The 16,257-nt window shown below is 34.7% G+C and overlaps 1 protein-coding gene and 1 long non-coding RNA gene across 2 annotated transcripts in view; both read left to right on the top strand.

Annotated features, from left to right (window-relative positions):
* The first annotated feature begins 4,405 nt into the window (after positions 1–4,405).
* Positions 4,406–8,675, top strand: LOC147846873 (uncharacterized). Its single transcript, XR_015476642.1, has 3 exons — positions 4,406–4,614; positions 5,572–5,817; positions 6,948–8,675. It is a non-coding gene; the product is annotated as an uncharacterized LOC147846873 (long non-coding RNA).
* A 1,909-nt stretch (positions 8,676–10,584) lies between these two features.
* Positions 10,585–16,257, top strand: part of pwp2h (PWP2 small subunit processome component) — a 66,841-nt gene continuing 61,168 nt past the window's right edge. The window contains 3 exon segments of the mRNA NM_213047.1: positions 10,585–10,688; positions 10,860–10,972; positions 11,089–11,183. Of these exon segments, the coding sequence (NP_998212.1) occupies positions 10,671–10,688; positions 10,860–10,972; positions 11,089–11,183 (226 nt within the window). The 5' untranslated portion in view covers positions 10,585–10,670.

The following is a 16,257-nucleotide window of genomic DNA, read 5'->3' as shown; positions in this document are numbered from 1 at the left end:
CCACATGTCTTTGGACTTGGGGAAGAACCGGAACATCCGAAGGAAACCCACGTGAACACAGGGCGAACATGCCACCGACTCTTTTTTCGAAGTAAGGGATTTATAAAGCATAAATAGTCCTCACTATAGATTAAGTCACAAAACTGCATGAAGTTGAGTTAATAAAGCATTTATTAACATATTAGTTAACTATTAGTATATGCCTGAATAATAAAATATATAAATGTTATATATTTATAACATTAATATACGATTAAGAAAGTATTAAGTGTAAACGACCGGTACAGGGAAGAAAGGACAGAAGCTTTTATTATTATATTATTATATTATTATAATATTATTATATATTATAATATTATTATATTATATTATATTATATTATATTATATTATATTATATTATATTATATTATATTATATTATATTATATTATAGAGAAGTCTTAGTTATTCTGTTCTAGACAATTGTGTACATTTAAATTTCCACTTCTCACATTTAATTAGCAATAGTTGCCTCTGCACTGTTGCCAGTATTCCAATGTAAAAAGCCCAACCAACACTAAGCATCCAAAGATTACAAAAAAAAAAACTTAAGACAACAAAATGTTTCAGTTACAGTTGGAAACACAACTCAAAAATTCTTCAAACTAAAATTCTTCAACCCGGGACCTGACAAGGGAAGTTTTTGTGTGAATGGCCGGGAATTTGTGATTCTCTGTGATGATTTTTGTGCACGTTACCTAATTGAGGAGACTGAAATAGGATGTATTTTATGTGTATAAAATCGGCTTAGTTGCCAGAAAAGCATGCTTTACTGTTTGCAATGAAAGTAATGTAAAAAGTTGTGAGGACATGCTAATCAGCTAACAATAGCTTTCAGGTACACAGATTAATATAACAGCAATTTAACTTCATGCATAAACTTATTTTAGAAACCCTAAAAAAAATTTTATATAAGGCTTAAAACATATTAGACTCTGATCTCATAGACAGAGAGTGGAGCACACTCAAAAAAAAAAAAAAATCAACCTGGCTTCCTTAAAGGGGAAACACATCTGTGTTTAGAATAAGACAGATAGTCTGTTAAATTAAAGCAACATTTAAAAAGTAAATTACTGGAATTTATTCTTTGCACTACACACAATTTAATACAAATCCTTGTTTTACAGTAAAATACTATTTCCTTACAGCAAAACACTGGGTATTTTAGAGTTATTTACTGTATTATTTACAGCAGGGGTTAACATTGTGGTTTGCATTAGTTGGGAATCACACTTGCTGTCTTAGCTGGTTGTGACAAACACCTATAAAGTATTCTTTTTTTTTTTTTTTTAACTAAAGCAATCAAAACAATTTTGACAATTCTATTATTTTGAATTTAGAGAGGGTTTGTGTTAATATTTATGCAGTAATTAACACTTACTATATCAACAATGCTTGTGAATTCCTTAGTTTTTAGACATTACTAAGGAATTGTGGATTTGAATATACAACTAGACAAGCTAAATTACTTCTTTTTGACAAGGTTTAGATATTGTTTGACATGGTGATTAAAAGTGTTAATTTTTGCATTACGATTACATCAAAAACTAGCTAAAGACTACATAAAAGCCTTAACATTTTGTGTTATGCAGAGTGTGTGTGAGTGTGTATTTCACACTTAAAGTGTCACCCCTTTACCTCTGTGCACTTTTTTTTAGCATGCTGGTAAATTTGAATGTACAACAATGAATGTACATATTTCAGATTTTTCCCATTCATTTCCTGTGACAGTGATTTTTGACCACGAAGACCTCAAATGTGTCTATTATTTATTACCAACCATTTAGCATGCTTTTATGGCCTCAAAAAATTCATACACCGAACCAACAAAGATCAGTGGGGTTTACATTTTTTCCTTAGAATTCCAGTTAGGAGACTAAGGAGTAATACAAAGTTATTTTTGTCTTGTGTGCAATACACAAGTAAATGCAGACTGTTTCTTATTAATAGTAATAATAATCAAGTAATGGCACCTTTTCCCGTGTTTCCCACTGTGCACTCAAACACCTAAGTTGTAAACAGCTTCATCTGTTGCTGCAGTTAAACCACATGCTATAACGCTCACAGAGCAACGTGTCAACATCCAACTGGATACCATTTTTGACTCAAACAAATCAACGATCGCTCGCGCAAATGGCAACACACAGTTAATTACTTTTTTTTTTTTGCAGGAAGGTTTCTGAAAGGGTCTTGTCTAATGTCTTTATTTTCCTACACCCTTTTCAATCCATTCATTCATTCATTTTCTTTTCCGCTTAGTCCCTTTATTAATCTCGGATCACTACAGCGGAATGAACCACCAACTTATCAAGCATTTGTTTCATGCAGTGGATGGCCTTCCAGCTTCAACCCATCATCAATTGGAAACATATCCATACACACTCAGTCACACACATACACTACGGACAATTTAGCTTACCTAATTCACCTGTATACCGCATTTGTTTGGACTTGTGGGGGAAACCGGAGCACCTGGAGATAACCCAAGCAAACACAGGAAGATCATGCAAACTCCACACAGAAACACCATCTGACTCAGTCGAGGCTCGAACTAGCAACCTTCTGACTGGGAGGCGAACGTGCTACCCACTGCACCACTGTGCAGCCCCACCCTTTTTTTAAATGAATATTTTAATCCCCTCTCAACCATAACCTGGTCACATTTAAATTATGGCCTTAATTTTTTTGTGTGCTCACATACCAAATGCCAACAATGGCAAATTTCAAAAACAAAAATGACTTCTTATACACATCTGTAACTTCATTTACCTGTGTGTATGTGTGTGTGTACTACAAATAAACCAACTAAAATACCAAATTAAGAGCAAATTAAAGTTTTTTTTTTATTATTATTACAACAGTTAACATTTTCTGTTGTCATTATATGGTTTGTGGAAATTTCGCATGCTTGCTTTTTTATTTACTTTTTTATTGAAAAAAAAAAGATACCTGAAAAGTGAACACAATGAATTTACATTTCTAAATATGACAGTCACCATTCAATATGAAAACCAATGCAGAATGCAACACAAAGAAACCCTAAAACCATATTGACAACATGACATACTGAATTTGTTATTTTTCTTTCTCTCTCTTACCAATAAAAATCTCTCTGTATTGGTTAGTTGTCGAAGCTTGGATCAAGTTCAAATCATGGATGCTTGCTTACTGGACAGCAAATGACACTGCATCTTCTTACCTTCACCTGCTAGGTCTACATACCTTCCAGGAGCCTCCCGTCGGGGAGTAAGCATCGACTTGTGCACTGTAAAAAATTAATGTGCCAATTAGTTATGACCACTTAACATTTTGTGTTATGTTAACTTATCTGGATTGATTGAATGTGTTGACAAGTTATATATCAAAGTTTTACTTGGCTGAACTTATTAGACTTAAAAAAAAATGAGTCAGCTGAACTCATATAAATTAGTCAACAACTTTTTAAAACATTTGAGCTTTAAATAGTATAAATTTGTGCAAATGAAAATGAATATTTTTTTTTAATTAAATAAATCCACTTTAAAGTTGTATACTGTGTGTATATTAACAGTTTTATGCAAAAGTTTGGCCACCCCTGATAATTTTCATAATTGCAAGCCATAGCCTGATGGCCTTTCCAATCAGCAATTTCATTTGGATATATTTTACACCCTAGGGAAAAAGCAACATTACAGTTCTGATATAACATTTATTAAATCAAAAGATGCAATGCAATATAAGTCATAAGAAAAACAGACAGGTGCAAATAGTTGGGTAATCTTTTGTACAGCCACATTTTGCTGAAATAACAGCATGTAGATGCTTATTATAGTCAAGGACAAGTCCCTGAATTCTTGCTGAAGGCATTTTGGGCCATTCTTCCTTGCAAAATTTCTCCAGTTCAGTCAGGTGTGATGGGTTCCGGGCGTGAACGACCCTTTTCAAATCAATCCATAGATTTCCAATGATGTTCAAGTCTGGGGACTGGGATGGTCATTCTAAAACATTGTATAGCGTAAGAGCATGAATTCCTTGGTAGATCCTGAACTGTGCCTTGGGTCATTGTCCAGGGGCGCCTCCAAGGGGTGGCCAGGGGTGGCCACGGCCACCCCTCGGTAAACTCTGGCCACCCCTGTGGCCACCCCTTTGGCCACCCCAATATAATTTTGCGGTTGACATTATTGATTTAAATGAACTTATAAATTCCCAATATTTAGATAAATAAATAAATACATAAATAAATAAATAAAATGCAGTCACTAAATTATTGTTGGTGTTACTGACGTAGCTCTCCCCCTCTGGTTCAATGCTGGTGAAAGCAAACTGACGCATGCGCGCGGAAAACCATTCCCGCGCGCCTCACGCACTCCTGTGTGAATCCCGGTTGGTTGTTTGCATGCACGCCGACATAATAGGCACCGCTCATGCGCCGTGAAACCGGAGTAACAGCCTTTTGTGCAGAAGTGTCGGCACGCAGCGAGTTTTGAAAGTCGTTTAAAGTTTATATAATATAATGATGATGATGATGATGATGATGATGTTACTTTCACTAAGCATGTCTTTAAAGCAGAAAGGAGGGATAATGAGTCAGGGAGGTAAGACTTCATAACATGATTTCTCAGCCATGACCTGGTCTAAGACCACAGATAATTCTATAATACATTTTTTGTATTCTTTAGAATTGTCACTATTAATTTTCATGCAAAAGGTTTCTTAAGTGATGTTGGCATATCACTCCAGTTGTTGTTTTCCAGTAATATTTAGGACTGATTTCTGTTATTTATTTAGAATAATAATTGTATATTAATATTAATTGTATTTATTTAGAATAAATATAAATAAATTGTTATATTTATTGAATAACAAATCTAACAATTCAAGAGAGGTGGGGGTGTATAGGGTGGTTCGCCCAGGGTGTCATTTAAACTAGAACCACCACTACCCTCCCCGATAGACAGCAATGGCTATTTAATATTTACCTTAAGCTACAGTATATCAATAGAAGAAGCTGCATTAATAAAATGGTTCAAAAAGCAATATGGATAAATAATATTATTAGGTATAGTGAGTGTGTATATTAATGCCTTTTGTTCAGTTTGTTCATTTGTTTGGGTAATTAATAAACTCATTATTCTTTCATTCATTTTCTTTTCGGCTTAGTCCCTTTATTAATCCAGGGTCACCACAGCAGAATGAACCGCCAACTTATCTAGCACATTTTTACACAGCGGATGCCCTTCCAGCTGCAACCCATCACTGGGAATAATAAACTCATTAATCTTCATTAATTTTAGACATGGCATATCTCGTATGATGTACAATAAAGGCACGTAAAAAAAGAAGTCATTTATACAGTATATGAAAAGTGTTTTTAAACTAAACATAGATTTTTATTTGGTTTGCACATGTACTTGCTGAATTATTTCAAAGAATAAATTGCAATATTTCAAGTAGAATTAATTAAATGAATAAAACTACATTATTTCATTTACCAGAAACAAAAATATAACATTACACTGAATTCATTATTTTTTTTTGTGTGTCACCCCAAGATTTGGAGCGGCCTCTTCTGGCCACCCCTAAGAAAATTTTCTGGGGGCGCCACTGTCATTGTCCTGCTGAAACATCCAACCCTGTTGTAACGTCAGCCTCTTGACTGATCCTGAAATCCATGCGACCTTCAACTCTGACACTCCACCATATTTTACAGGACCATTTTGGGGAGCAGGTTCTTCTACTGGAATGCTGTGTTCTTATACTGTCTTGCATAGTGCCTATGGTTGTTGCATCTGTCCAAGGTATATTTTTCCAAAATGATTCAAATCACAAATCAAATAACAAATCACTTTTATTGTTTCATCATCAGCAGGACGTGTACTATGATGAGTAAAAAGCTTAGATGCTGGCTCCAGACAGTACAAAATACAGACAGTGCAAAATACAGACACTGCATTGTGCAAAAACAGGACAATGTAAAATTGACAGCGATATGTACAGTGAATAGGTGTCCAAATAGTTGTAAGCAGTATTGTTTCAAGTATGGATTGGTTAAAGTGCAGCGCATGCTACATATTGATGGTGTGCAGTGAGGGGTATGGAAGAGTCTGTGTGGGGTGTGTTAAGAGTTCATCAGCCTGATAGTCTGAGGGAAGTAACTTACTACTACGCGTCCAGCAGGTTGAAGGCCTTTGCGACTGCTGCTGGTGCTATTTCCATACCAGGTGGTGGTGATACCAGGTGGTGATAAAAGCCAGAAAGGATGCTCTCCACAGTGCAGGTGTAGAACGAGCAGAGGATGTGAGGGCTCATTCCAAACCTCCTGAGACGTCTGAGGAAGAAGAGGCGTTGTTGTGCCTTCCTCAGCACTGCGTCTGTGTGAGCAGTCCATGTCAAATCCTCAGCGATGTGTACTCCAAGAAACTTGAAAGTGCTGACTCTCTCCACTGGTGTGCCGTTGATGGTGATGGGGTGTGTTCTTTCATCTCTCTCCTGAAATCCACCACCTGCTTCTTGGTTTTGCTGATGTTAAGTGAGAGGTGGTTTTCCTCACACAACTGCGTCAGAGTGTGCACCTCCTCTCTGTAGGCCGTCTCATGATTATTGGTAATTCGGCTCATCACCGTTGTGTCATCAGGAAATTTAACGATGATGTTGGAGCTGTGTTTGGCTGTACAGTCATGTGTGTACAGGGAGTACAGGAGTGGGCTGAAAACACAGCCCTGTGGAGCACCAGTGTTGAGGATCAGTGTGGATGATGTAATGTTGTTCATTCTGACCACCTTGACAGGAAGTCCAGGATCCAGTTGCACAGAGAGCTGTGTAGACCCAGATCCTGGAGCTTCACCACCAGCTTTGCAGGCATTATGGTGTAAAATGCTGAGCTGTAGTCCACAAATAGCATTCTCACATATGTGTTTTTGTTTTCCAGGTGAGACAGAGCTGTTTGCAAGGTGAAAGCAATTGCATCATCAGTGGAGTGGTTAATCCTGTATATGCAAATTGCAGAGGGTCAGTGTAAGCGGGCAGTACAGAGCAAATGTGCTTTTTAATCAGCTTCTTAAAGCACTTGCTGAAAATGGGTGTCAAAGCAACTGGACGCCAGTCATTAAAGCATGTATTTTTAGCTTGTCGTTCAGGCTTGTCCAAATGAGACTTTGCATAGTTTTAATGACTTTTCTTGTTGGAAGAATGCAGAAAAGGCTTCTTCTGCATCACCCTTCCACTGAGCTGTTCTTTGTGAAAAGTGTGTTGGACTGTGAAACGATGTACAGTGACATTATTAGCAGCAAGATGTTCCTGGTGATCTTTGGAGATGTCTAAGTCTGTTGTTTGTCTATGACCATTCTAACGATTCTTCGTCTTTACTTTTCAGATATTTTTCCTTGGTTTAGCACATCTTTTCTTCACAAGAACTGTCACTGTCGCCTTTTATTTTCTTACTGTATTTCTGACTGTGGCGATAGAAACTTTAAACCTTTGATAGCTTTTCGTATCCTTTTCGTAATCCATGTTTAAAATGCAATGTCACAGCTTTCTGAGGTGGTCAACAAAAAGCCTTGCATCAACCCTCAATTGTGAAGTCCACCAGGCCATAACCCTTTATTCCCAACATATTCTATGCATTCTCCTGGAAAGCTTTCTCATGTATTTATGTTGTTAGACTGCAGAAATAGACTTGCTTTCTTTTTTCTTTCTTTTATTTTATCATTTTGGTAACAAAGCTGTGCTGCTAAAAAGGGAATGAAAAGAAGCCAATAGCCCACTGTTTGTGATGGCAGACTAAGTTTTCACAAGGTCACCTGCTTCTCCTGTTCAATGGCTGTGTATAAAATATACAGATTAAATTCACATCATTGTTGCAACTGTTTTTATTCAACTTTTACTTCTGCAAGAAGATTAATAATTATAGCCTAAGCTTTTATCAAAGGTGGTGACTTCAACCTGGTTTGGTTTGTTAGACATGGATTGTTGTCTGATTAAAGAACAAAAGAGAATGGATCAAAATGAATTTCTTTCCACCTTCTTCTTGTCTTTGAAATAGGAAAATGAAGGAGGCACTGAACTTCATGAAATCTATTGTTCATTCAGAGGTGATTTGTATCACATCATGCTGATGTCCCTGACAGCACACATAGCACTGAACAAAACCGCACCCTTTTGAATGGTGTCTCACAAATATAATTGGTTACAGTGGGTGTGATTTTGCCAAGTATATGATTAAAATCTATGTTGATCCTAAGATATAATTTTTTTCTGAAAAATGTAATCATACCTAATCCCGATCCCTAAACCCAACCCTAACTGCAAATTATTCCCAAAATCAGAGGAGAATTTTAGTTATATTTATACAATTATATTGGACAACAATCATGTAGAAGTAGTGTACATAACCCTAACTGTAAGCCTAAACGTAACATAAACGGTAAATGTATCCCTTAATTCTGATTGTTATAGAATAAACACAGATGTTAATGCATGAACATGTCCTACTTGGTGAAATCCCACAAACTGATTATTTGGCCTAGCTAACAATAGCAGTTCCCACTATGAGATTACAAAAGAGACACAAATATGATAATGTTAATGTGGTAAAATTGTTGTTTTGTATACATGTTTTGCAACTGTGAAAATCATATTAAAAAATTTTATATTTTCAAAGATGGTTATATATTTATAGTGTACGTGTATGCTATAGCGCAAGCATGAAATAGAGGGTAATATGCTATCAAAGGATACGTCGGCTCTCCTGGAGAGCAGAACAAGGGTCGGTTATAATACCAAAATATGTATTCTTCCATTACTCTCTGAAGCTAGACCTCGCTCATATGTAAATTTATAATTAACTCACTGCTTTTTGGGATAAATTATCCATCACAAATGTAAAATTTATCAAAGAAACACCCTTTTTTGTTTAAAAAAAAAAAGATTTTGATGTATATGTGAACTACCTAAAAAACTAATAATTATTGCTTGTAAAACTCTTTCTTGGTGTAAATCTTTTAAACTTGTATATTTTGCCTTGTCCCTTTTTTCATATTGTGTTTCTGAAAAAGTTATTTCTTGCATTAAAAAAAGGCTCAGGTATTCATAAATTCTTCCCAGTTAAACATTTTCTCAGTAAATTAAAATAAAATAAAATTAGTCATTACAAGATATAAACTCTTTATATTTGAAAACTGTACCCCACATCGCAGTGTAGTTAGCCTATGTTAAAATGCTGTATTTCTATGTTCATAACAAAAGGTACTCTTTAATGTACATTTTTAAATTTTTGTATTTTATTTCCCATAATGTAAATAACAAAGTTTTTGTAATAAGTCTATATATTTTGTTTAATATTAACATGTGTAAATTTTCTAACAAACAACTTGTTTTATAGTATTTCATAAGGTGTTGAAAATGTATATTTGTACTATTCAACACCGTACTAACTGAAATTCAATTCTGGTTTATGAAGAAAGAAAAGAAGCAATTAAAACGATCCAGTTGTGTTGTTTTATTAATAAGGCCACTTGTAAGAATTTTATTTAATTATTCATTTGTTATTAATATTTGCCTGTTTTTATTCATGTACTGTTATTCACCTTCTATCAACCTAGCTTTATCCTGTTTTATTGTCATGTGGTTGTTTCAAGCATGAAAAAAAGATTGTGCGGGTTATATGAATGTTTGTACAAATTTGTCATTTAAATCACAGGAACTCACAAAAGGAAAGGTATGAATATGAATATGAATTTGTTTAACACTATGTCAAATATCTACATTGTTTTTTTTCTTTGTTCTTTTAGTTTTTGTGTTACTTTTAACATGGTTTTAGCATCGTGCTAGACGCCATCTGGTGGACATTGTATCTGGATGTTTTTTTTTTTTTTACATTTTAACTTCAAATAACAAACAGGCATTTTCAGCTTCCATTGTTAAACATATATAACATTATATCCAAGCAGCATATAATAAACAAAACAGTACAAAAATAATAATATAAATCTATATTTATATTTAAATAAAACTTAAATAATAAAAAAAGAAAGTACATTACTTTCAGGGGGGTCAGTCCATATAAGTTGACAAAAGCTTAGAGAGCTTTAAGGCACCTTTTGTTTTTGCCTGTTTTATATATTTATATAAAATGTTGAAATCATTTTAAATGCTTTAAAACAAGGAGAATCTTCAACAAATCTACATTTGTATATATAAAAGTTTGCTAGAATCAACATATTATTACACAGAAATATATTTTTTTAGTTTTTCATAAAAATGTCAAATTTCATGCATAAACATGCACTCTATTTTATTAACTCAAGTGTTACATAAGCAGAGACTTAAAAAGGCAAAACGGGAATAAAAAACTAGGGGAACTATGTTTTTCTGAGACTATTTGTTGTTTTATTATGTTTTTTAACTAAAGTTAGGCTAAATAAATTATTTATAATTATAAATTATTATTATTTGATTTTACTTGCTTCTTTACACAGTATTTGTCATAATTTTGTAATAATGCCGAGGCGACTTTAAAATGCAGATGTAGAGTACTTTTAGTTTGGTAATGATCCGGAAGTATTCTTGAACACGTGCGTTTAGAGTGTGTTTTTTTCACGTGTGGATCCATGGTATTGATGCTTGAAAGATCAGTTGCAACGTCTTAGAAAATATGAAGTTTGCGTACAAGGTATTCATTTTTTTCTTATAAAAAGAGTCTCGTTTTCTTTAAACATTTATGTATATCAGGTTGCCTGCTGGGTAAATTTTTGATAAAGACTGTTGTAAAATAAATATACAAAGTTGTTTGTTTTATCTGTACGATAACATTTAATTTAAACTTATTTTAATTTCTTTTTAGTTTTCAAACTTATTAGGGGCATTTTATCGCCAAGGGAACATATCTTTCTCTAAAAATGGGGATTCTGTCATCAGTCCTGTAGGCAACCGCATCTCCGTCTTTGATCTGAAAAAGTAAGTATCACACGTTTCACTGCCCGACTAAGTTTATTGGGTCGTGAGCTCAAAGTACTGTTAAGTGAGTTACGTCTTACTGCTTTTAGTTGAGAAAATGTTTTATATTTCCCCAGTAACAAGTCAGAAACCTTACCGGTGTCCACCTCAAAGAACATTGCTTGTTTTGACATCTCTCCAGACGGAAATCTTGCTATACTAATAGATGAAGGTATGTGAAGGTACCCAGCCACCGGCATTTTAACAGTGATGCAACTAAATACCTGATTCAGTCAGGTCTATAGTTAGATCAACGTTGAATTGCCTTTCTGTTTTGCAATTGGTTCAGTGATTTGGTCATCACTGGCAGGCCCGGATTAAGAACACCGGGGCCCCTGGGCACATTGTCTTGTAAGGCCCCCTACCTGGCCGCACCCCTATAGTTAAATTTAAAAAATAAGAATAATATAATAATTTTTAAATAAAATGAACCTATAATTTGTTTCCCACATATTTAAATAAATGATATATAGTACATATGTATTTATAGTCTACAAAGATTTAACTTATTTTTCAAAGCATTGAATAAAAATACTAATAAAACTATATATATATATATATATATATATATATATATATATATATATATATATATATATATATATATATATAATTTTTTTTAAAATTTTTTTAAGGGTATTTTAATGTATTGCTTTTACAAACTTATAAAGCATATTATTGCCATGGCATATAACACACAATGCTTCTCCAATCCAGTTCTATGAATCTGAGTCTTTCATAATACAAACACTGATTTACTGTCTCTCTCCTTCTCTCCCTGTATTTTCTCTACTCTTCTCGTGATGAAGACTTGATTATAAACCTAAAAGTATCCGAAATCACACACACTATACCTCTTCTCTCCCGTCTCTCTCCTCTTCTTGGCCTTTCTCTCTCTCTCTCCCTCTCTTTCTTTTTTTCTGACTGTCTCTCACACAATGAATCCAGTTTGCGCTGCGCTGCCGTTAGCCTCCTCCGCCTGGTTAATGCTAGCTTCTCATCATTTAAAGTTACCATAACGTCTTCTTCTATACCCTCATTCTCCTGATCATGGGTCTGTTTAAAGATGGTGTGTATGGAAAATGCCTCAATAAAGATGCCTCCTCTCTTCTTACTCTCGCGTTTGCTAAATCCACTTGTTCACTCATTTTTGATCTATGACAGATATAACGTTACACTAAAGTCCGCTCAGTTTAGTGCGGGTTAATACAAAACTGACGTTTCCGCGCTTGACCAATTACAGCATTATGTTCAGTTAACTAAAAAAAGGCAATTTAAATATAATAATAATATTAATATGTGATCGCGATTTTTTTGCTCAGAGGAAATACAGTTGTCTGAGCAATATAGTGTTTGCAGAGAGGGAGGCACCTATAATAAGGCTAAACATTATTAAATACCCACGAGACACTTGTGACTTTATATCACATTTCCATTATTTTTAAAAAATGTTTCCTTCCTGTTAAAAATAAAAAATGTTTCCTTCCTGTTAAAAATGGGGAGAAAAAAAAAAAAAGCACGAGTTCAGCTGATGGTGGATTCGAACCGAGTTTATGATTAATCGCGTCAAAAGATTATGCTGGGCGCCATACAAGGTGCGCCACTGCGACTGTAATGATTGACAGCTCTTTACTGGTGTTGTCTCTATCAATCAGGCATCAATGGGCGTAAACTCTGAATAGCTTATTCCAACTAGATGCGCTATTTGCAATTAGCCAAAAAAGACACTCCGAAATTGTCTTTTTTTCTCCCCCCTCGCAGGGGCCCCTAGTGCGCACGGACCCCTGGGCCTGTGCCCATAAGGCCCATTGGTTAATCCGGCCCTGATCACTGGTGATTCATCGACTCACGAAATAACGACGCTGCTACCTTAATCATGGTTGTATTATAGTTATTCTGTACAGGTTGAGTGGGAGTTGAATGACGTTTCAATTTTGCAAAGGGATGCACCGATATGGATTTTTTTGGCCGATATACGTAACATTAGATTTGGAGCCCAATAACCGATATATTAGCCGAAGAATAAATGTTTAAAAATAAAAATGTTATATTTTTAAACACAAAATAGTTTTTTTTTTTTTAAACTGATCTTAGAATGGCCTAAAGCAAAAAAAACAATATTTACAACATTGCAGGGTGATTATATAGACATATTTTCACAATTATACATAAATCAGCATGCCAAAAAAAAACTAAAAAAACTTCCTTTTCTTTATAGCAAATTGACATACAGCTTGTCTGTTGCATTAAAATAATAGGTTAAATAACATAATGGGAGTTATTTTAAATAAAATAAAAATGAAAGAACTATTGAAACTAGCTCAAATGTTCTTAAATAAGAACAATTTATTCCCTGTTACAGTGTTCAGTTGTAAAGGTTGTTGCACACTGAATTCAAAATTATGAATTAAATTCGACCTCATGTTTTGTAAACCATATTTTACACACTGCCTCTGAAACATTCGTCCATTATTAAAAAAAAAAAAAATGTTATCTGATTTATTTGTTTTGACAGTTCAGAGCCACTGCAGAAGTGAAAAGCTAAATACTAGTGATGGGAAGTTCGGATCATTTTACTGACTCTGATCTAGGGCTGGGCGATTTAGCAAAAAAAAATTAAAAATCTAGGTTTTTTTATAAAGTTTGACCGATTCACGATTTAATTTTTTTTTTTGTGTGTGTTACTAGTCTTCTCAAAACATTACAACAACATGACTGAAGTAACACTCTCTTTAAAAGTAACTTAAAAAACCATCTGGTTAAGCAACATTGTATTTTTAATGGCGATGTCATACAAAAATCGGTCAAGGTGTAAATAAACAAATTCACGAGTTAAATAGCGTTGCTGAAGATTTGAATAAGAAATATTTGTGTAAATATTGTACTTGCAAGAATACAGAGGTATTTTTCCAAGTTTTGCTAAGCCTAGGAAAGATTGGCTGTCAGCTACTGCTTTGACTTTGTCTTTTGATTGAATAACAGGTTGTAATGCTGCTGCCTTTTCTTAAAAAGATATAGTGGAAGAAAAAGGACTGAACATGGAAACTGTAAAGCCTAATTTAACCCAATGTGTGAAGTTGTGGACATATAGCAGGAGCAAATACAAGCACCAGATGTGTGTCTAATATAAATTAATATATTTAATATATTTTTCTTTTTCCCCCTTTAAATACCTATCATTTGATGTGCTTTGCAGCACTCTCTGTATTATGCTGGCGGATCTGTCTGGTTTTCAACTAGGTCCGCTAAATGACGTCATGGGGGCGGGTACTTTAATTTTCACTGCTACAGTCCCTCACCTCTACTCGTGTTCAAACCAAAAGATCGGCGCGTTTTTTTACATGGCAGGCTTTAACGTCCTTCATACATGTTGAGATCGAGTTTATCGACTTGATGAGGGAATATGTCTTGACAATCCACACAGACGTTCAACAAGTAAAATCCTACATGACTTCACGCTTTAACAGGCAGTCAAGCAGGTCGCAAACCAGAAGCGCCGCGACACGGCGCGGACATGACAGTTTAAACTATCACACACCAAACGCGCACATTCGCATGATATTTAACATGATACTAATCAGATGCAGAGATGTATAAAGTACTAGAGACCCATACTTGAGTAAAAGTACAAGTGCTTTATCAAAAATTGACTTGAGTAGAAGTAGAAGTGCTCTTTAAGCACCATACTTAAGTGGAAGTACAAAAGTATTCAACATTTTTTGTACTTAAGTATTGCAAGTAGTTTATTTCAAAATTTACTACTCAAGTACTGAAAGTAAAAGTACAAGTATTGTGTAATGTACTTCAGAAAAAACAAAACAAAAAGCGCTCTGGGGTAAGTTCAAATGTATGGTCGGTGCTCTTTGGGTAAGGGATTCATCAAATCTGCAACAAGAATCAGTCCAAGGCACTCGAGTAAAGTGAAAAAATTAAAAAGCCTTTATTCACATGGCTAGATCTCTAAAAACCAACGCATTTCGGCAGAAGTCTGCCTTCATCAGGGTAACCAGGGTTACCCTGATGAAGGCAGACTTCTGCCGAAACGCGTTGGTTTTTAGAGATCTAGCCATGTGAATAAAGGCTTTTTAATTTTTTCACTTTACTATTGTGTAATGTAGTTATTAAAGAAAGCAGTCAAAATACACTAATTGTTTTGTTTATTTTAAATATCTTTTTTGGGGTACTTGATTAAGCAGAACGAAAAGAAACATGGCTTATGATACTGTCTTTCTCTGTAAATAGTTTCTATGGTACAAGAACTCACATCGTCAGGCCCTTTTACCAGATAATGCCTTCACTGATGAGATAATTCAGCATGTTCACTCACATACTCTCTCTCTCTCTCTCTCTCTCTCTCTCTTCTCTCTCTCTCTCTCTCTCTCTCTCTCTCTCTCTCTCTCTCTCTCTCTCTCTCTCTCTCTCTCTCTCTCTCTCTCTCTCTCTCTCTCACACACACACACACACACACTGCCCTGCACACACCTAAATGTACACTCTCTCCCCACTCTCACACATTCATACACTCTCACACACACAGTTCTCTCTCTCTCTCTCTCTCTCTCTCTCACACACATTTTTGTGAATTGTGGGGACATTACATAGGTTGCAATTGTTTTTACACTCTCTCTTACACACACACACACACACACACACACACACACACACACACACACAGACGCACACACAGGTACAATCACACTGTTGTTTTCTCTTACTCACACACACACACACAAACACACACTCACACTTTGGGAGTTTTGAAGTTTGATTGGTTAATACCACAATGAACAGGAGTTCTGTCTTCTGGAAGCACTCGTGAAACTAAACTAAACAAGCAAACTAAATCTTGCTTCACTAATTCACTTGATTTTGATTTTATTGTAAAAAAAAAAAAAAAACAGGAAAATGTGTATATTACTGTGTTAAATGAAAATCTGTAATATTTTATGGCTTATGGCTATGATTTAGTAATAATTGTTATTTATTTTTATCATGTTTTTAATGAAATTGGTCTTACAGTTCATATTTTCTGTAGTATATTTATTAATTCTGGTACTTTTACCATAAACCAACATCTCAACCATTTGGTAGAGGCTGATATTTTAGAAATAATGTGATGTGTTGAATAAAAATGCACTGATTGTGTTAACTAGCGACATTAGGAGTTAAGAAATGCAATCAAAAAAAATTCTATTGCTTTTGTCTTGGTGTAACAGTTAAAGGGTTCTTTGTAATAAAATTTTGTC

The sequence above is a fragment of the Danio rerio genome, chromosome 1, assembly GCF_052040795.2.
Source record: "Danio rerio strain M-AB ecotype USA chromosome 1, GRCz13ab, whole genome shotgun sequence".
Lineage (NCBI taxonomy): Eukaryota > Metazoa > Chordata > Actinopteri > Cypriniformes > Danionidae > Danio > Danio rerio.
Note: the sequence above shows the minus strand (reverse complement) of the source record. Positions and strands in the feature narration are given on the sequence as shown.